General features: G+C 39.1%; 1 protein-coding gene across 3 annotated transcripts in view; it reads left to right on the top strand.

Annotated features, from left to right (window-relative positions):
• mphosph9 (M-phase phosphoprotein 9) overlaps positions 1-22,561 on the top strand; it is a 57,333-nt gene that overhangs the window by 7,285 nt on the left and 27,487 nt on the right. Inside the window, exons 4-24 of one of the 3 annotated variants that reach the window (XM_085164581.1) lie at positions 495-584; positions 722-1,221; positions 2,744-2,909; positions 3,115-3,187; positions 4,056-4,159; positions 4,259-4,378; positions 4,698-5,158; positions 6,266-6,415; positions 6,870-6,957; positions 7,339-7,554; positions 8,892-8,939; positions 9,035-9,099; positions 10,291-10,392; positions 11,183-11,398; positions 11,479-11,672; positions 12,247-12,516; positions 13,169-13,289; positions 15,261-15,352; positions 15,849-16,027; positions 16,786-16,854; positions 19,205-21,588. In XM_085164581.1, the coding sequence (XP_085020707.1) occupies positions 495-584; positions 722-1,221; positions 2,744-2,909; positions 3,115-3,187; positions 4,056-4,159; positions 4,259-4,378; positions 4,698-5,158; positions 6,266-6,415; positions 6,870-6,957; positions 7,339-7,554; positions 8,892-8,939; positions 9,035-9,099; positions 10,291-10,392; positions 11,183-11,398; positions 11,479-11,672; positions 12,247-12,516; positions 13,169-13,289; positions 15,261-15,352; positions 15,849-16,027; positions 16,786-16,854; positions 19,205-19,306 (3,426 nt within the window). In that variant the 3' untranslated portion in view covers positions 19,307-21,588. Of the gene's footprint in view, positions 1-494; positions 585-721; positions 1,222-2,743; positions 2,910-3,114; positions 3,188-4,055; positions 4,160-4,258; positions 4,379-4,697; positions 5,159-6,265; positions 6,416-6,869; positions 6,958-7,338; positions 7,555-8,891; positions 8,940-9,034; positions 9,100-10,290; positions 10,393-11,182; positions 11,399-11,478; positions 11,673-12,246; positions 12,517-13,168; positions 13,290-15,260; positions 15,353-15,848; positions 16,028-16,785; positions 16,855-19,204; positions 21,590-22,561 lie in introns of those variants that run through there. The other 2 variants (XM_085164583.1, XM_085164582.1) reach the window with 2 other exon arrangements.

Genomic DNA, 22,561 nt, shown 5'->3' on the forward strand with positions numbered 1-22,561 from the left:
GGGGAACACACAGTAAAAACATAAAAACAACACTAAAAGTCCAGTGGTGTCAGCCACAGCATTAAAATCCACTAAAATCGGAGCGGGGCAAAGAAAACCCGGCAGAGACCCCGGCCGTCCTGTCTGTCTCTTCGCTCCAGAGTACTGGAAGAGAGAGGGGGCAGCAACAGTCACTGTTCTTTCCAGTGAAAGGGATTTCTTGTAGCACAGTGTGTCTCGGGACTTACCCTGCAATCCAGGGGATCTGTCGCCTCTTCGTGACTTTGGAAAGATGACTTGAACAATTTTTCTTCCACGAAGGAATCTGATAAAAACTGATCTCTTTACCTGTCGGCTTCCTGTGGCTGTCATGTGACTGGCTATGGCAGTTAGTAATACAACAGCTTCTTGCCATTCTTTGTGTCTCTGTTTATCTCTGTGTGACTGTTGTCTTGTAATAGCCCGTGCTCTTATTCAAAGTAAGACAAGTAACGATGTTTGTTTTTCTGCAACAGGGTCGATGGCTGCATCTGTTTCAGCTGGTTGAGAAGCAATACCAAGAGCAAATACTTGCTCAGCAAGAACAATACCAGTGCCAAATACAGGTAAGCCTGCATTTAACATCATGTCCTGTTTTATGAAATTGGACCACCTCAAAAAAGAGATGGTGGATTACAAGGGGACTATCTTAATAAGTATATTGAAAGCAATTTCTTACAGTAAAATAATTCCTCTTTTTCAGTTGATTCAGGATGAAATTAAGGCCCTGGTTCAGCTCCAAAACCGCCAGGCTAGTGTCCAGCATGGGGAGTTCTCCCCAACTCCTGTGAGCAAAAGTACCACAAACATGAAGGACTATATTTTCCCCCCTGTCTCCAGTGAATGTACTGTTCCCAAAACTGTGTCCAGTGACAATGACAGTCTGGCAGCTCCCGTCCATACCTCTTTTAGCTCCCCATCGCCTCCACTCCCTAGGTCTGAGACCACAAATCAGCGGGATGAGCGTGCAACCACAGTGCTCAGCAGTGGATATGGGACTCTTTCTACTTGGGAGTCAAGTCTGGAACCTGCAGGTTCACCGGGAGAAGATGAGGTTGTTGGTCAAAGAAGCGAGAAGCATCACTGGTCCATTAACTTCCAGAAAGACACAGAGACAAGTATGCTTGGTTGCCAGCAAGATTTCTCCAATGAGAGGATGCTCGGAGTGAATGAATCACTAGTTTATCAGCAGAAAATCTCTGGGTATGTAAGGTCAAACACATCCACGCTAAACTGAGTTTGTAAGGATGTACTCAGCTTTTTCAGACATAAACGTCTATCTGTTAACCCAAGAGCATCTGAAAATGGCTATAGACAAAGTCTGACACTAGTCCATAAACATTAAAGACATGGTAAAAGGCACGGTTTACACATGTTCAGCTGGCCAACAGTTTATTTTATATGTTGAGTGTTTAAAATAATGGAAAAGTCTTCAATGTGATAAAGACAGAGTTTGTGACAGGCCAAATTAATGAGATTTAGTCGGGAGCCAAAGTTATTTGTTGCCTGCAGCTGCCTGTAGAAGTCTTGCCTCTGAGTTTCCAACACCTGCAGCATCAATCATTAAGCAAGGGAGCTGAGCAGATTTATGAATGTGACACAACAATAGTAGCTTCATTAATTACTTAAAATAAATGGCGCCCAACATATAGACACCATTGATTAGGATCAAGCAGCTAGTGACTGTGTACTTCACTTCAGATCTGTCACGCAGTCAGTTTATACCCAGTTTATACCCTACAGTGAGGAACATGAATGTAAACATGACCTAAAAGAAAGACACTGATGAAGCCATCAATGTTAAGTGTTCTGTGTTTGAAACTGGTTTTATAAATACATTTAATATCAAATTTAATTGCCTGTAGATGTTTTCTAAAACATTTTTTGAAACTAAATGGCCACCCAACATGACATAGTCACATGAGAGTCTCTGGCTGGCAGATGATCGGAAGCCCAAATTCAAACAAGAAAACAGGAAATATGTCTCAAAAATTGAGCATATCCTGCCAAATATCTAGATCATCATATGTAGATCATCCCCCCTATCACACTAGCTACTTTAGTAATACTGTTAGGAATTAGTAACTTAATCTGGAAAGTACTAACACAGTATTACAATATAAATGCACTTGGTAAATGGCTCTAGAATAGTGGTTTTCTTAAGTTTTGATAAATGAAAACAAAATTAAAAATGTAATTAAGGACAAAAACGTGTACGTGTGTTTACCCAATTATTTTGGACATGTTTGCGAGTGCGAGTCTTTACTAAGCTTTATTGGAATATATCATTGTGCTAGTGTTTCCTTTCCCTGTCTCACTTGTGTGTTCACCACGTTGCACTCTGAGTGGAGCAGAGGGCACACAGGTGACTCATTCTCAACAAGCGTTAAACTGAACATACTGTAGTGAGAGAAAGAGAAAAAATGCTGTTGTCAGAGCTTTTCAGTTGTGTCAGCGTATGCAACCAGTGTTTTAATCACAAATTGTTACAAACAAACAAAGAAATCTTTGGAATGCCTCCAAACTGCTGACCCTTTGCTGTAATATTAAATAAATAGTAAAGATAGAACAAAAAGGCCCTAAAGTGACTGGATTGGCACCAGTATGCTTGTTGTAACAATACTCATTCAACCCTTTAGATACCCTGCAAGAATCCTGTTGAGGTTTAGGCAGCATTTGTCTGAGAAATTATAATTTTACTTACCCTAAGCAATTCTGTTGACAGCACCAGTCAACAGTTGACCTCCTGGGCCCAGAGGCAGAAACTGAGGCCCAAGAAGAGCAAAGCAGGACAAGCGTCATCCCAAATACCAGAGTACCAGGAGCAGCCTCGCAGCCCCAGAGAATCCCACAGTCAAAACACTGTGGAGAGCACAGAGTCCCAGGACCAGGTATAACCCAGGAAGTGGTGACAGCCTCTTCTCCAGGATTAATTGTCCAAGATTTTGCATAGATAAAATAAAATAAAACAAACAAACCCAAAACAGCAACAGTGCATAGTGTTTATTTGTAGTATTTTTTCTTTTTGCTGTATTTTTCTGTTTTGATTACTTTCCTGCTGCTGAATCTAATCCACTCATCTCTATTGGTTTTCAGCATCAACCAGCTGGGCCGTCTTCCAGCTCTTTTCCACTGAGGAGGAGTGATAGTTTAGCATCTGAAGCCTCGGGTAAGAATTCAGTGACTTGAATTCAGACACACAGTGACTGGATTTGGCCACTGTAAAGTATATTGAAATAAATCAAATACAAAACATGAAATAAAAATAAAAAAAATACAGGATATTACACTTTTTCTTTTAGAAGATGAAGTCCCTGGTCATATCAAAAATTGAAAACATACATCTCTACACATACCTGGAGAGCTAATTTCTGTTTTCTTGCAGTTAAACATATAGTAGAGTTACAATAGAGTTGCATTTTTCTCAGCCAGTCAACCATTTTTTAAACAGCTGTTCACTCCAAGGTTTTTTGTTTTTGTTTGTTTTCTTTTGTTTTTTTTGTTTTTTTTTTTGGGGGGGGGGGGTGTTACTCCAACACTATGGTGCAATTATGTGTTTATAATAATATGTAGATTACACTAAGGCTCAGTGGAACAACAATAAGATATTTTATATAGACATACACACATATTTTTCAACTAAATTCTTTCTTTAGGTGTAATTTTGGTACTTTTAATAGCTTTGCTAGTTACAAAGAAGATATAAAATATATGTCAGCTGAATATTGGTATTGGAATTGATCCATGTTGGCTATATCCCATCCATATTGATAATGGGATATTAACAATCTTTGGTACAGAAACAAATAAAAAATGAATAGTATCAGCACTGGCTATCAGCCAAATTGTTATTGTAAACATTGCCAGTGGTGTCAACCAATTGAGCAATTAACTAAATATCAGACTTCTTGTTTATATTAAAAACATATATTTTAGGTTGGCCAGCACTGCCAGAAATATGTGATAAAATTGTAGTTTCAAACAATGTTTCCAAATTATTGCATATAGCAATTAGAGTAATCCTTTTTCTGTTTTAGGCCTCACGTATTGGCGTCTGAATGAGTGTGATCTCTATCACCCACTACCTGAAAGCTTTGACAGTGGTGCCTATCTACTTCTGCAAGAGGCATCCATGAGTCTGGTGAGTTACGTTACGGTTTACTGTGGCTTCTGAGACTGATATAAAATACATGGTTTGCTTATAATGCGGAGGTTTGATGCCTAATTTGGTCTTCTTTAGACTCTGGGAAGCCAGGAACCTCAGCTGTCTCTCAGAGAGATCTATCAGAACAAGCAAAGAGCAGATTGTAAGCGTTCAGATTGGGAAGGCTCTGCTACTTCTTTTCCGTTGTCACCGCAGGTATGTCACATGACTGAAACTCTGCAATCCCAAGATTGTAGAAGTGATTTACAGAAGATAGATAATGACACGATAAAACATTAATTATTAAAAAATATAATATTTTTAAAATAAATGGCGCCCAACATATAGACACCATTGATTAGGATCAAGCAGCTAGTGACTGTGTACTTCACTTCAGATCTGTCACGCAGTCAGTTTATACCCAGTTTATTTTTAAAAATACAACTGACTGGTGACGTGTTAATCTTGTAATCTTGTAATAAATTTTACATCCACAAGTTTAAATTTTCTTACAATTTGTATTTTTGTGCTTCAGATGTTGACACTGGATCCAGCAGCTAACATGCGGCAGTCAGATCGCACCTCTGGCTTCACTTCACCCTCTCATTTCAGCAGCCCATCATTTGCCAATCAGCCCCACCGCTACCCTAGAGTCGGGACCCCCATAACCCCTGACAGCATGGTGGATTGCAGCCCCAACCCTGGAGATACAGACTGTATCTCTGATACCTCCAGTGTCTCTGCCCCATCTAAAGTGCAAAGCCCATGGGGAAATACAACCCAATTCCTGTCTACCTCCCAACATAAGGCTCAGCCCTCCCAAACAGACAGCCATCAGCGCAGAGCCAGTGCTCCGTTAGCCAGCGAAGAGGAGGGTAGTCACACCCACACCAGCACCCTGAAGCCTTGTTCAGCCTCTGGTGCTTCTCTGCGACATGGAGTCAGTCCACACATGGAAAGAGCATCATCACTAGAGGATCCTGTTGTCCTCTCTCTGTACGTACATATGTTATAATGTTCTGCTCAACCATTTGGTTTTTTGAGTCCCTATATCTTTCCAAAAAAATGCACTGATATTAACTTTAACTTGTTTGAGCCTTTTCTATCACTTGGTTTTGATATGTTATTCTCAAACAATCCACTGAGTGTCGATCTGTCTTTGAGTGGTAGATCCTTTCAGTTTCCTTACAGAAAGTTAGCAACGCCACAGGAAAGCTAGAAACGCTCTGTATGGTGAAAATTTTTTAAAGTTGGGTGTTTTGTTTTTTTTTTTTTGGGGGGGGGGGGGGGGGGGCATGACATAACGTTAGAGACTTGATTGAACAGAATTAAATAACATGAAAATTAAAAAAAGTTATATATGTGTCAAATAATTAAAAAAAAAAAAAACCAAAATAATTTCTAAGAACATCTACTCTAATGCTTGATTTGGCCCTTTATGGTAAATGTTGACCTGAAGCTGAAGAGCTGAAAATGTCTGTTTATAAAGTATAAACGATTAGTATTTGAACAATATGAATCTCTAAAGACATCAAATAAATCCAAAATACTGCCAAACACTATTAGCACTTTAGCTACACTTAATGTTTTCTGTCTAGAGGACCTGAAATAAGGACATGGCAGGTCATGTGTTTCATAGGACCCAGAGCCAGTGAACAGAAATCTCATGTTTAATAGCTTCATTTCATAACAAGATTGATTATGTTAGCACATATTTAAAACTTTTTACCTTTGAGGTTGGTTATAGTTCCCCTTTTATTCCTTTATTTACAGGTGAGTATAATCGTTTCTGGCACTGTCCAAGAGGCTTTAGCCAGCCCCAAAAGGAAAGCTGCTCTCATTCCTATTTATTGCTTCTTTTTTTCCCCATTATCTCTTTGTACTTGTAAAAGTGGAGGTATGTATTTGTGATTATCAGAAAGTCAGAAGTAATGGATAAATAAGGTAACAGATGAATTCGCTTCACTTTGCATCGTGATCACATTACCATGCCCAGTCACCTCCCAGACAACCAAAAACTACTTCAAGTGCTGTGAATAAAGTAACATTACACATGACCAATCTTCTTTAAAAAAGTTTTGTTTTTCTTCTCCTGTTTTTCAGACTAAGGCAGAACCTGAGAGAGAAGCATTCTCGGCATGTGGCTGACCTGAAAGAATATTATGAGTCTGAGATCCAAATTCTGCGAGACAAACTCAAGCTCAGAGATCTGCCCCAGGATTTAGAGAAGAGCAACCATGCGCTCACAGAAAGGTTTGCATTTATGGACTATATTTTCAGTTAAAATATTATTGTTCATTATATTGAGTTGGAGTAAAAAAATTAGTTTTATATGTACAAGAAAAATAAGCAGGGATGTTACAGTTAAATGTAGAACCAAATCACAGTCCCCCTCAGCGGGTTAACAGTCACTTTTGGTTAGGAATAGCCAATAAGTGAACTGTTGTTTTTGATGTCAAGGGGTTCAAAAGTTTAACACATTTCTACATCTGTCAGTGCATTAACAATAGGGGACATTAAAATAGGTACTCCATTTAGGATGATGCAAAGTTGTGGTTAAGATGCTGAAATTAAAGGGGAAAAGGTGTCAAATCAAACTTGAATGATATTGAATTCATATTCTGAAATACCAAGATGCATAAAATCCCGTAGTATTGCTTTTTAGATTATTTTTATGCTTTCATTGTTTATTGCTATTTATTTACAGGTGCAGGCATCTAGAACAGGCTTTGGCTGAGGCCACCACCCGTATTCAAGAACTAGAGGCAACAAACAGCTCACTGGAAAAAAAGCTGGTATGCTTTGCTATTTATTTTATATCATTTTTACCCCTTAGCTGTAAAAAGCTGATGTGGTATTGTCATCACCCAGCAGGGGACATGGACACCCAAGTTGTGAATGCAATAACTCGTTAACCAAGGAACATAGAAGTTTTAAATTGATACCATAGGTACCCTACTAGAATTCTCAACATGTTTGGTCATAGGTCAAATTTTTTTGAAAATCTTGTGAATGCGAAAATCCATGTTTATGTGTTCATTTATATTTATTGGTTTTCAATTAGAATGTCTTTTAATTTGTCACTTCATCAAGGATGTTTTCTAAAAATATGTCAATGGCTGTGAAAGTAATCTTTATTCCATATCTTCATTTTGATGTCCTTTTTTTGTCATTAGGCAGAATGGCCGGAGCGCTATGCTGTAGCAGGTGCCACTGTGAAATCTTTGCAACAGCGACTGGAAGAAAGCAAACATTCGGCCAAAGAAAAGGACGCCCTGGTGGCGCGTTTGAAGAACCGTCTACGGCAGCTGGAGCAGGCAGCACAGAAAGCCTGCAGAGAAGCAGATGAGAAGGAGGCCAGGAGGGAGAGAGAGTACAAGATGCTGCAGGATGTAAGTGTGAGAGAACAGAATGACATGAAGACATGATAACAGTCAGAAAACTGTCACATAAACATAAACATCCTCTTATTCACTGGATGCTGTTAGCATCAGTACTGAGGTATTTCCTTTAATTAGGCAAGTGAACTGTTGTTAATGGACTTGATAATTTGTGATAGTTTACTTTATCCGCAGTCAGATAGCTCTAGGTGTTGAGGAATTAGTTTACAGCTGAGGATGTATGTAAGAGTTTTTTCTATGTTAAGAGTGGTTTTTTTTTTTCAAGGATGCACCAGTCAGGTTCATCTGATTACTATCTGCTCCAGTATTGATCATTTTAACCTCATGTTGGCTACAGCCAGATGTTCTCCAAAGCAGGGGAGTACAAGCAAAAGTCTTTCACTTTATAGTCTACATATAATTTCCGTGTAATACAGTTTCTGCCACTTTCATGACTGGTCTTTTGAAACACTGGACAGTGTAGTATCGGTAGATTTTAAAAAAAAAACATAATTCTGAAAGTACTATTAAAAAATATTAAGTCTGTCACACAACACAGTTAGAGAACTATTTACACTCACATTCACACTTTTGGGCAATTTAGAATCACCAATGAACCTAACCCCACTAGGTGCATGCCTCTGGGCTGTGGGAGGAAACCAGAGTACCCAAGAGTAGAACATACAAACTCCACACAGAAATGCCCTGGCTAGATGGTGGATTCGAACCCTCATATTTCTGCTGTGAAGCAACAGTACTAAAAACCATGTCACCATGCTGATCTAAAACAAAAAGTAATTGTATTTTTTGCATTATCAAATTATAACATGTTATAAATCAAGCTCACATTATTATTTACAGAGGTGCACTTTTTGCACTAAAAACTAAACTCCCGATCAACCAACAGACTATGTGGCTAGATAACTTATGCGTAATCTATCTAACGGAACAAATGACATACTCCTTTAGATTTCATAAAGATGTATTCATTTAGTATTTAAACAATAAAGAGACAGTGTTAGAAATTGGTGGGTTTTTTTGTTTTGTTTGTCTGATTTTTTTTAATATTATTTTAAAAAAGGACATTTGCCAGTGCTATAGTATGTATAGAGTGTTTAAAAATTAAGTTAAAAAAACCCCAAACCATTAAATGACCCTGTGTTAGCCACCACATCCACCTCATTTTTCATTGATTTTAATATTGATTTTTCTTTTGTCTGAAGTATTGTCAGTACTACTGTCACATTTTCAGAATTTTGTATTAAGAGCAAAAAAGTAAATCACTCTTTGTCAGCACTGCAGTAATGCTGGCGTCCAAGGTTAAGATGTCTGTGGTTTTGTTTCCTCAGCTGCTTGGAGAATATGATTCTCTGATAAAAGACCATGAAGGATTGAAGGTAATGATTCTCTCACTGAAATTTACATTAAAAAAATTTATGTGATTATTTGATTTGTTTGGCTTCATGGAGTTTCCCCATTTATGTATCTACAGAACAACCTGGTTTCAGCAGAGAATAGGCTTGTTGATTCCAATGATCAGATATCTGAATTAAAGAGGTGAGTGAAGAGAGTGACTATATGTGAGCTGGATCTAAAGGTTAAAAAGTCAAGACTACCAGCATGTTTAAAGGTTGCTTTAGGTCAAGGTCAAAATGTTACAGTGTTATTGGTCTCCGGCCTGTCAGTGTTTCATTGTCACTTGCTGGTTTGAGCATTTTTGTGAAAGGGCTGCAGTGGTGGGTGGTATTCAGCAGGGAGACGGAGAAAAGAATATTAATCGATAAAGCCTAATGATGATCCTGTTAAAAATAGATAATAGTGCTGGCCTCTAATGCTAGGCAGCATTGTCTCCTTGCAGTTTCCCCTTTGCCTGCTAATTGATGCCTATAGAGGGAGCACATTGATAAAGTGTGCCAAGTCAACAATAAGAACAGATGGTAGTTATAAATTGGAGTACTTTAGCTTATCTGTTTTTGAGTTAATAACCTAAAGGGTAAGGCCCACATCAGCATCCACTGAAATAACATATGACCTTGTGTGTAAAGAGACTTTGGGGAAACTAAGAAATGTTTTATTTTTTGAATACACAGAAGACTTTAAAAATAGAAAATGTGTAAGCTGCTCTAAGCGTCAAGGACTAATGGAGTCACAGTGCAAATGTTAATTACTATGATCTGTAAAACAGAAGAGCAAATTACAGCCCGGCCTTGATGGTTGAGAGAATTTTTCTTGCAAAATGTTGACATTAAAGAGGACCTAATATGCTCATTTCCATTTTCATATTTTTATTCTTGCACTGGACTAGAGTAGCGTTGTATGACTCACAGTTCAAAATAATCCTACTTGAGCTTACAGAGATGTTGTACAGCCCCTCTGTCCATCCATTGTCTGAAGTAGCTGTCTGTTCATGTGATTGGTGGACCCTTGATTTAAAATGTAAAAAGCAGATGGGTGAGCTGCTGTGTGTTTTATAGCCTCACAATAATTACAATTTTTGTGGAATTTATTTCCAGTCATATATTATCGTTTGCACTTATTAACATTGTTTGCTGTTTTCTGATCACAGCTACTGATTGCACATCTCCATCAGTCATTAAAGTAAACAGCCTTGTGCTGTGTAGTGAAAAAAGAAATAAATGAGCCAGCATGGCTTGTTGTACCTGCCTTTGGAATACTTCTATGATTCTTTGAATCTAAACAGCGTTGGTTTAGTTATTCCATGTGTATGTTTGTGATTAAACCCCTCAGAGTGATCTCTAAGCTGGAGTCTCAGGTGAAGCAGTTGGAGCATGAGAACCAGGCCAGGGCCCGTTATGTTTCCCACAGTAACATACAACCTTCTGGAGCTGGGTAAGCACAAAAAGTACTGAAATCCTTCACAAGGTGTAATCATTAATGTCAGGAACTCCACCCATTAAATAAAATCAGAATCTTTACCTGGTTTAAATTTGTTTGATTTTCTATCAAGGCCATCTTCTCTGATACCTTTGACAAACAGAGGTGGTATTTTTAAAGCATTCCATGGACGTCCTGTTGAATGTGCCACTGTGATACCTTCTGGTCTCTGGACGACTATTTTTAGTGCTGCTATTTTTAGTCCCCTCCACATATGCCCTACTTATGTCCTTTCTCCACCTGGTTTGGCCACTTTCATTGATTATAATGTTGCAGGATGTGCTCTGCAAACATTTAGATGCTTCAGGACTGTACAGTAGAACTCCAATGTGATATGGAACAGATTTGATATGGGACTCTGTAACTGTTAATAAAACAGCGAGCATGCTCCTTTGTATTGATCGCCATCTTGAGTCTTTGACAATGTGAACTCTTCTACTGAAAACTCTTGTTTCAGATGTGGTTTTTGCTTTAAATTGCCAGGGTCACAAAACTTGATGATTTGAGTTTTGAAAAGCACAACCAGGAACATAGATTACGTGAATCTTTACTTTTTTTTTTACAATAAACAAAAGTATGTCATCAGAATAAGAATGATGAACTAATAACTAAAGATTTTCTTTTTAATCATCTCTCTCTTATTATATCTTTCCAATTTAAGCTCAAATATTTTGTAAGTGCAGTGCTTACAAGGGGTGTATAAACTGATGCGTGCCAAATTCTTAACCTTTTAATGTGTCCACAGCCTTTTCCACCATCCGGACCTCCTGCTGTCACCCAGTAAAGGCAAAGCAGAGCCAGATGTCACCCACAGAACGTCTCCTCTTCTATCAGACCAGCTAAAAAGTGTCAGAAGACCTAATCAATCAACAGTTCACAAAAGGGCATCGTATCCATTAAATGATCATTCATCGGGAACAGGAAGCTCCGTGGACACCCCTTCAGCAGCTGGGAGCTGGAGGTGTGTTTCTGATTGTTGAGGATGTTTTTTTGTTTTGTTTAGTACAACTGTAAGTGATTTACAGAGATCTTCTCCAACAGGTGTACATCTCCTCCAGAGTGTGAACAGTCTGTTCTTCAGATCAGACACCAGGAGCAGAGTGCTGGCCACCAGGAAGCTAGTCACAGAGAAGGATCCTGTGCCCTGACACCCATGATGAGGGCCCTGATAGAGCTGGAGGAGACTAAAGCCACAGATACCCGGGCACCCTGTAAGAACAGCTCCATCAACCATAGTATGACTCTCACTCACACATTTACAAAGGCCACTTTATACTGAGGGACTGTCTGAAATTCGAAGCAGCTAACCATGAAAAAAATGTTCCTCAGTCCTGTAGCTCAAATCAGAAAGAGAGACTCTTGGAAAACAAGCTAATTGAGAAAAAATTAGAAATGATACAGCTGCTATATAGCCCAACATGTCAAACGAAGATTTGTGGCCAAACAGTTAGGTCAGACCTCAGTGTTGGTTTTACAAAAGCAGCTACAATTAAAAGGGGGTTACTTACTGTAATCATTCCTCTATTTAGTACACTTTCAGTACATGTGACAGAGGGAATTTTTTTTTCCATCTCCAGGCTGAATATGTTCACGTGTTTTGATATGGATGTTTATTTAATTTGTGGTGATTCACATTAAGTTCCAGGATTTTATTCTTTACTTTCAGGTCTTCTGTAGTCACTTGTCATTTCTTGCTTTTCTGTCTGGAGATGGCTCAGCTTATACCTTATTACACATCCTGTTGTTAAATCTTATACTGGATGCACTTTTAAGCTGCTCTTGGATTATATTATGTTTTTGTCTCTGTAGGGGTCAGTAGCCAGAGAACCACTGTTGGGTTTGTGGAGAGGAGATACAAAGAGCCAATTCAGGAGCACGCTGGGCTTCTTCACAGAGAGAAGGAGTTGGTTAAACCTCGAGGAGTTGTGGCTGGAGCTGAACATGGAGGATCAAAAAGTCGCAGTGGAGCAGAAAGAGCTGCTGCTCTGCTAAGAGCTCAGAGGAGTCTGTCTCCAGAGGGCCACAGATCCTCCTCACTGCCTCCTCCAGCACACCGAAGCATACCCACAGCTACACCCAGTAAGAGCTTCCAGTCATTCTACCTTCATTTAGGGGTGACGGTGGCTCAGGTTGTAGAGCAGGTCACCTACTAAATGGAAGGTTCAACCCCCGTCTACTCCAGTCTGCATGCCAAATAGCCTTGGGCAAGATAAGAACCCCAAGTTGCTCTCCGATTCATCCATTGGAGTATAATTCTGTGTGAATGTTAGATAGAAAGCACTCACATAGAAAAACATATATGAATCAGGCAAGTTGTATTTAGCGAGTGCTCAGAGTAGAAAACAACAAATATAAGAACAGTTACCATTTAAAGAGGAATCAAAAAATGAGTAAAATTGAGTGTCTTGTTTAATTTTTTTTGGTATGACTTAAGATATATATACTGTGTCTGAAATTTATGGTAGCAATCAGATGGCTTAGTTGCCTTTGTTTTCTGTATTGGCTTCACTACTTGCTGCTATAATTGGCTGACTGGTATTGTGATTACTGTAATAAGTTGTACACTGCTGGAGTCCACTGTTTGTCTGTAATTTGAATTACTTTCATTAATTGGAAACACAAAACACAAAGACATTGTTGTTGGCTCTGTCTCCTGTGACACACTCAGTGTGATAGCGTTAATAGGGCTGTGTGAGCTTTACTTAGTGGTACGCTCTTTTCTTCCATTCAGCAAAGAGGGAAACGTTACTCATGCCTCTGTCTGCGAAGTCCAGCCCTAAACGCAGCCCGACTGAAAATTACTCCACTGCTTTTGGTCACCCAATGCCAAGAGAGGAATACCTTCTCCACAGGTAAGAAACATACATCACATTACCTTGTATTGTTGCGCAAGTTCTCCGTAAGCCGTGTATGAACAGCATTAACATTACAGGGAGAGGGGGAATTAAGTATTCACTGTGCTTCACAATATTTTAACTAGTGATTCTTTATTTTAAACCATCTAGAAATAACATAATATGAGCTCTCCCATATGGGCACGTTTTTACATGACCTGAACTTTTTTTATGTGCCAAAATTGATGCCACAAAAAGAGCACAACAAAATAATTCAAAAAAGATCTCAATAAATGAAAACCTAAATAAAAACAATAAAATAAGTTATTCTGCATCTGTCCTTAAGTCAGTGGAGTTGAAACAGATATTAGGGAAAGTGTTCTGCTGCCTGTGCAGTGAGCTGTACTGAGGTTACACAGTTTATTTTCTATATCCATTCATTATACATTCACTACCCGCCTTTTAAGTCTGATGTCATTAGCTGTTTCTGGGTCCAAACTCCTCTTCAGTTCCCAAACTCAAACAAATACTGTGGCATCACAGAGTTAAAAACTGTCGAAATTCTTTCATCTTTAACAAAATGATCAGTGTGGCAGTTCTACTAGGTGTAACAATAAAGTGTAACATCCAGGCGTCCATGAAAATAGGATTTCTAAAGTTTAAAAGAGTTAGAAGTTAGCAGGGAGTTAGCTTGCTAGTTTCTATTTAAAGGTGATATACCATATTCTGACTGAAGGATTTCTGAAAAATTAAAACATAAAGCCCTACTATCACTTATCACATAAATGAAGACAGAAAACTAAACAGCAGTGATGATTGTAGGGGTACTGAAGTTGGGTCTAGCTGGAATATGCTATGGTTAGGATGATATAAATACATTAGCACAGTAAAGCTGGAGGATGAACACTATTTCCCCCTCATTAGAAGGTAACGTGAGGGTCCCCAATGGCTAGAGACAAATGCAATCACATGGCAGATAAAAGACGCTGAAAACGGGCCAAACTGAGATAATCCATTCACAATATGAAGTTAGTCATGTGAGGCCGACAGTGATCGCTGACTGTTCAGATTAAGCAGAACAAGATACAAAGCATTAAAACGTGTTAAAAAGACAACAACCTTTATAATCCCAATGTAGTTTGGACCCCGAAGCAGGGTTCATATGTCATCACTTAACAACCGGATAGCCACAGTGATTCTCTGATACTTTCCTCTGGGAAGTAATATGGATGTATTTTACAGCCTGTAGGTCAATATTCAGGCCACAGAAAAGTCCCATTGCAGTAACCTGTCTGGTGTTGCACCATTTTTCTCAAGTGGTGCAGTCCCTGTACATTTCTTTGTGCTACTCGGATTAATATGACTATCATTCAAAATGTTCTGAAGCCAGGTACAGTCATAATGTGGTCTGGGAAGCAAGTGTAAGATCTGTATGAAACACATCAAACTACACTCAATATGTTCCCTTTGGGTCCTAAATTGAGCTCACCAAACCAAATGATAGTTGGAATATTGGAAAAAAAAAAATTTCACTGCTACTACACAGTGGCAGGCTAAAAAAAAAGAAAACAAAAAAAACCCCAAAGCCAAATGCTCGGGTATCTCAGCTCGGATCTTAGTCAGCTTGGAGAGAGATGTGTCAAAGATTTTGGTGTGGGTGAGCTACCGTCGAGAAATATTAGCAGTGGAGCTCTGGCATCTATTAGTGAACATTATTAGTTGCACCATGTCACAGAGGACAGAGTAACCCTCGCGTCATATATTTGTCATAAACACTGCCTGCTGAGATTTACCACCAGGTGTCATCCCACTGCTCCCTACACACATTAAAACCTTGTAAAGAGTGTCACACAGAACAGGTTTGTTCAAAGTCAGTTAGAGCATGAAATGAAATATAAACACCTCACTGCTTCATTACATAAGCCCCTGAACAGCAGCTGTCACACTTGTTTTTTGTTGAATTAAAACCTCATTGTGTGCTGTCTACAGGCCTGACGGACAAGTTGACAAGAGACGTCACTCATTCCACAGCAGCAGTCCCAAGAAAAGACTCCAGTTTACATCAACAGGCAGAGAAGATGGTAACATATTTATACGTACAGATACAGTTTTTTAGAAAATTCAGTTAAGTACTGCTTTTTTGTTGTTTGACCAGATTTATTGCATTGTTTTGGTGCTGTACTCCTACCATAAACCAGTTTAAATGATACTGAATAACAGGGTGATTATTTATACTTCTTATCTTTTATTGTAAGAATGGATGGAGGATGACTCTTTTAATATGCGATGTAACAATAAAAATTGATGCTTGATTGATTTGAATTGATTTTCCGTTGGGCATTATTTATTTTAAGGTTTTGCTTTAGAGTACGAGAAGGTACATTGTAATTAATTTGTTATATTAATTACACTAATCTTCACTACTTCTGTTATTGCTGTAGTAACACTTCAGTAACTTTCTTCTTTTTTCTTCTTTTTTTTTTTGCACACATAGCAGACAGTAGATCTAAAACAGGGACCAGTGAGTGTATTTACTGGGAGCATATTAATAATATCTTTTTTTCCTCTCTCTGCCAGAGTCCTCTGGTGGTGAAAACCCACAGGATGAAAACTCCCAGCTGGGTTGGGAGGAGCAGGGAGGCTTTAGTGGACCTGACCCGCAGAACCCCTGTGAAGACTCAGCCTCACTTGACAGAATCCAGTCACTGGCGGAGGCTGAGAAACTGTTTGACGAGTTGACGCAGGAGAAACAGCAGGTGAGAGTTCAAAGGCATGTCACAATATGCAGTAGTATCTGCTTTTTTATCAAATCAATGTATGTAAGTGGACCACTGGTGTCTTTTCAAAAATGGTGTAAAAAGGTAAACATGTGCGTGAAGTTTTCTGATGAGTCTGTAGGTGTGGGGGGGCTAGTGACTGGTATTTCTCAGTGTTATCCCATTAATGAACTGGTAACTAGTTAAGGGTGTACTTGGTTTTACCCTAAGATAATTTAGTCTCCCTGCCTCTAGATTGATGGTTATTAACAAAAAACAAACAAACACATGAGCGTAGTAACATTCCAAAATTTAGCTTCCCTTATAAGCTTGTTGGGACATGGCAAACATTGATATTAACAGCCTTTATCTCGCCACTCTACAACAAAGAGTACATTCTCATGTACTCTTTGTACATGAGAATGTACCACAAGAGAATTACCACATTCTCCTGGTAATTACAAAAGGAAATTTGCAATTATTTTAAAAACCAGAATGTCCAGTAGTTACCTTTAAAGACCCTTGCATCTCTTGACACAGGCCAGGATTCATTGTTTTTACAGAGCTGCTAAATGACTTGTATTTTTAGGAGGTTTATATCCGCCCAGTCCCCCTCCCTCCTGTCTCTACCTTGCTGACATGGGAATATTACTCTGCGTTACACATGAGTCCATTGAATGTGTTTCATGTGAGGGGTATTTAATTAATATCATTATTTTGGGTCATACATGATTAACCTCTGAATGTGTGATGTACAGATTGAGGCAGCTTTGAGCCGGATGCCTGGTGCAGGCGGCAGAGTGAGCCTACAGACCAGGTTAGATGAGGTAAGGCTCCACGGAAACCATCCAAATATTTATTATTATGTTTCTAGGATTTATTTATGGTGGTTGTTGTTAAGCAGATGGTGTTTAGATTCTTTATTACAATCTTTTTACTAACAAAATTTTGCAACCTGTCACTAGTTCTTAAATTTGAACATTTGTGTAATGCAAATTACATGATTTGAGGGGTTGTTTTTTTTTTAGGTTGTGGTTAAATAGAGTGTTTTCACAGTTTATGAGTTTAAAAGGCTAGGCTTACAATGTAAATCTGTGGATACCAGTCTACCACTTTGGTGCAGATAGTTCAGCCAGCTTATTGATACATTTTAGATTTAGCCACCAACTGCTAAATGTTGTTCAATACTTTGTTTTTTTATTTTAAAAAATAAAGACCCAGAAAACATTGCCATCAGTCTGAACTGTGTCGTATGCAGGGCTTTTTAACAAATGTTAACATACTGACACTTTAAATAGAACTGCTAAACCTCAACATGTTAGTATGGTAGTATGCTTTGTTAGCATTTCGCTCAAAGCTTACCACTGTGATTAGGTAGAGACTCTGACCCGCTGTCAACCTTGTTCAGTAGATTCTGCTTTGTGGACCAAACCAAATGCATTAGCCATTTAGAATCATTGATTTTACTATAGGGCTGTTCGATATAATGATATGTTTCGGATGACAATATGAAAATGTCTATCATTTTATATTACACGATCGTTTGTTTTGTGGTGTCACAAACTGTTTATGGCAATATTGTTTCATTGTTTTGATGGTCACTGTAGTGGCTATATAATTTTTTTTAAAGTTCTATCTTTCTCTTATATTTAAAATAACCATACTACAGATGGAAAAGCGACGGTTTTTATGCTTTGTCGTTAGCAACCACAATGGTAAAACATTATGCAACCAGTCCCAACCTCAGAATCAAACATGGCAACCCGCTTCTATCACCTACGCAAGAAATTACTGAAAGTGTATGGAGAGAGTTTACGGATGAGAAGCAAAAAAGAGCCGTCAGGTGCTCAAAATTAACCTTAGAACTTAGAAGAACTTAGAACGTTTATTGTCAATGTTCAGTTGCTTGCACAATGAAATTAGGAAACAAGACCACAAAGGCGTGAAAGAAAAGAAAACAATATACAAGAAAGAAGAAGAAAAACAATATAAGAACACTATATACACAATGTTTGTGTTACAGGAAGCATTGTGGGGGTGTGCACAAGGCGTTGTAATAAAATATAATAAATAAGGGTAGAAGGGCTATGGTTGTTAAGGGATGGAAATTGCACATCTGCTGAAACATTGCAGAGGAAGAACAGAATATTGCATGGAAACAAAAAGACACACACACACACACACACACACACACACACACACACACACACACACACACACACACATATACACACACAGAAACATAATAAATAGCAAGTAGCAGCAACAGAGTGATTGTAAAAAAACTCTTAATTTGCATTTATTTTTCTGACTGCCCACGGGTAGAAGCTGTCCTTTAGTCTGTTGGTTTTGTACCTGATGGATCTGAACCTTATTCCAATTCAATTCAATTTTATTTATATAGCGCAAAATCACAACAAAAGTCACCTCAAGGCGCTTCATAGATACAGAGAAAAACCAAAAAATCATATGACCCCCTATGAGCAAGCACTTTGGCGACAGTGGGAAGGAAAAACTCCCTTTTAACAGGAAGAAACCTCCAGCAGAACCAGGCTCAGGGAGGGGCGGCCATCTGCTGCGACCGTTTTCCAGAGGGCAGGATGTTGAATAGATGGTGGTTAGGATGGAGGTGGTCTTTTATAATTGCCCTGGCTCACGAGAGACATCTAGAGCTGGCAATGAAGACCAGGGTGAAGAGTGGTCAGCCGATCACCTTCTCTGCAGTTCTGATAACCCTCTGGGGTCTCTTCTTATCGGCTGTTGTGCAGCCAGCGTACCACACAGGGATGGCGTGCACCAGCACACTCTCGATTGTGGCATGGTAGAAGGACACTAGTAGGTCAGTCTGCAGCCTGTTCCATCTCAGAACTCTCGGGAAATGGAGGCGCTGCTGGGCTTTCTTCACCAGGGCTGATGTGTTAGTTGTCCAGGATAGGTCCTCGGAAATGTGGGTACCGAGGAACTTAAAGGAGGACACCCTCTCCACGTAGCCACCTTTTATGGAGAGGGGAGGGGGATCAGTTAAAATAGTTAAAAAAATTTCTGCTGGGACCTCCCAGACAGGTCAACATCGCTAGAGTTAATACAATTGCTTAAATCAGATACTAATGTATTGAACCTGCTAACTTACTTTTGAAATGGCTGCCACTGAACTTTCTGCTCCACTTCCACCCTCAGGTGGCTTTAGAGAATCGTCTGGAGAGGCTGAACCGTGAGCTGGGATCCATCCGAATGACCCTGAAGAGATTCCATGTCCTCCGTTCCTCGACCAACATATAGCAATGTCTGTCTTCTTACTTTAGTATTGATTCTACAACTTAGTGTCTTGGTTTTATACACAGCACTGATTGTCCTCCCATCTTTTTCTGTGCCATAAGCCCATCTGTACAGTGACTCCACAGCATCTTTTTATACCTCTTACTTATTACTCGGGGATATTTTGTATATGTATGAGAGATATAGCAATTTTTTGGAGTATATTTTTTAGAAAAGCACAGATTTGTACAGTCGTTTACTTTTTTAGCCACAGAAATATCAATATTAATATTCTTTACTTGCCATATTCAGGAGTAGATTTTTAAATCGGCTCATGTTTTAGAGTAAATGTGAACAATCAAAACAAATGTTTCCAGCAAAGTCATTTATCCACTTTGGAACTATCACTGCCTTTTTTTTCTCCTTTTTTTCTTTTTCTTTTGTTGTGGCTCTTTTGTTTTTTAAGTTTTGAATGTTTTTCCATTTGACATGTGTTAAGGTAATTTTCTTCAATTTGTTGCTTATTTATCTTTTGCTTTGGGCCAAACTTATTGATCTTGAAGGAAATATTTAATTGAGTCAAATCAGGGTTTTTTTGTGTGGCTTTTTTGCTTTATGTCTGTAAATTATTTTACAGTAATGGTCCATTCCAAAATCGAGTGAAACCAGCACACACACATTTCCACAGAGTCAAAACTCGAGTCAGCTGTTTTTCAATGATGCTTGTGCATGGAGGTTCTTGCACTGCTTCCTTGTTGTCCTGGTTTTCCTACAATGATATGAACTTCACTGGAAATGTAATATTGTTGCACAATAAATTATGCTTTTTGTTAAATATAAACCAGTATTTCTCTTTGTTTATGCCTCATCATGTGCATAGCCTAGTGGCTGTTATTCAGTATTATTTACAAAATGTATCTCAAGGCACTTTATATTCTCAGGTAAAGAACTTACAATATTAGAGAGAGACTCTCCGTTGATCTCCATTGAGCATGCATTTGTTGATGGTGGGGAAAAAGAACTCACTTCTATGAGGAAGTGCTCAGTGTACTGTGGAAAGGCCCCTGGCAACCTAAACCTATAGCAGCACGATACATTTCAGGCTTCAAAGCTCGTGCATGATGGGGTGGCATCATGTGATGCTCAACGGAACTGTAGAAATGTTGGTTCCAATGATTTGTGCCGCTTGTACTGAAAAGTTACAATTTTCAGAGGCAGGAATCAGCCAGTCAAATCAGATTTATTTACTGTAGTCAATCAAATCAGTTTATGATATCCTAAGAGAGTGAGGTAATTGCTCTAGAAGTTTAGTGTCAAAGAGGAGATTCTGGCATTGAGGATTCACTCTATTTTGTATACAATGAATAACAGGCAGTAATTTAAGACTAATGAAAGATCGGTTAGCTTGCCTGATTAGATTGCTGTTGCTAGGATTACTGTATCTACAAAGCACCACCATCCCACAATTAAGCACTGAGGAAATGCCTATATGCCTCCCGAGTTTAACTAGGAGCACGGTCCACACCATGGGGGCCTGACAGTCGTATACTCTGTGCCATTCATTCTCACTTTTGCAGGGTTCCTATGTCCTTTATTTCTGTCCTCCTTTTAATTTTCATCTATTTGCAGCATACTCACTGTGTCTAAACCCTATTCTTACACATCAGCTAAAATTTCATACTGTTAGTGATAAGAAGTGTGGGCACCAAGAAATATGTTGCTTTCTACCTGTGGCACACTTTGTATTTTACCATTTTGTAAAAGTCAAATATAAAATGATGTTCTAATACTGTCTGGATGAGAATACAGGGCTTCATATAAATACCCATATTTTCAAAACTGTGGTGTCCTGGTCCCCTTGTTCTTGGTCGATCTCGTGCCACTCCACTTAAGAAATCCTGGAAACGCCCCTGCTTACTTGAACACTCTTTCAGCAGTAATTTCGCAGCTGGCGCAGGTAACCCACTAGAGGACGCCTTTCTCCTCTGTTGCTCTGCAGAAAAATGTCCTGTTCTGTTATTACTATTTACCCGGCATGTTATCAGCAGCCACCGGCAGCACACTGCGCTGCAGCGGAAAGCCCGAACAGGACGGTCGCTGTGGCGTTGACAGCAGCTTTGACAGGCGGAAACACACCGGGAATGAGCGCTGTTTGTGGGGGAAAATCAGCAGAACGAACACCGCTAACACTTCACTGTACAATATATGAAAGATAACGCTGTAAGCCGGCTTGTCTCCTCTGAAAATCCTCTGAAAAGTACGGAGATGTGCGCGATATGTTGTCTGCAGACAGACCGTGACTGCAGGTGAGCCGCCGATCGCCCTGATGCCGCAGTTGTTGACCGATTGTACGGTGTCACTGCTAATTAACGCTCCTATCTCTCATTAATTCCACTAATGGAGGCGATGCAACGTTTAATTTAATTAATTTGTGGCAGCATTGATTTGGGCTGCAGAGGTCAGGTGGTGTCCGTCATAAGCAGTGCAAAACAGCTAAGCAGCATAGTCTACATATATTATGACGGTGGTGTGAGGGGAATGATGTTAGTCTGTCTACTGTGGCAACTTGCATGACATGAGGGACACCTGTGGAGACACATGTAAAACGTTGTAAGAGCTGCCCCATGGCTGCTGTTGTGTTGTGGGTTGATCTCCTTCCATCTGCAGTCATTTTGTGGGTCTTCGTGACTATCTTTTTTCTCGATTGCATCTCTTTTTGGTCATTTTGTGTAGGTGCTTTGCATATCATCGTTGTTTAGTGCGTTGTTGTGGTCATTTCCCTCTGTTTTTCTGTGTCTACTTGTCGTTGTTTTGCAGGTTTTTGTCTTCTTCTTCTTCTCTTATTAAATGCGTGATTGATTAGATGGTTTTGTGTTTTTTGTACTTTGTTTTATGCGTTCTTGTAGGTGTTTAATCTCTGCAACAGTTTGTTGTTTCTTTGCACACCCTTTGCTTCTCATAGCTTTTACCTCTTTGGATTTGTTTTTGTTCTGTGTGTGTATATATATAATATATATATTATCTCTGTGTGTATGTTTGTGTCTCTTTTTGCCTCCATGAAGCTTTTTGGAAGCTCTGATTTCTTTGCAGTGTTTTCCTTAGTTATTGTATCTCTATGTGTCTCTTTAACATCTTTTGTTACCTACTTTAATTGCTTTCTGTGTATTTCTTGTTGTTGCATAATTGGGCATTTTTGTCTATTTTCTTGCTAATCAGTGAATTATGATATATCTCTCTTTGGCTGTCTCTCTCTCACTCACATATACACCTTTACATTAC

Source organism: Neolamprologus multifasciatus, chromosome 7 (genome assembly GCF_963576455.1).
Source record: "Neolamprologus multifasciatus chromosome 7, fNeoMul1.2, whole genome shotgun sequence".
NCBI classification, from domain to species: Eukaryota; Metazoa; Chordata; class Actinopteri; order Cichliformes; family Cichlidae; genus Neolamprologus; species Neolamprologus multifasciatus.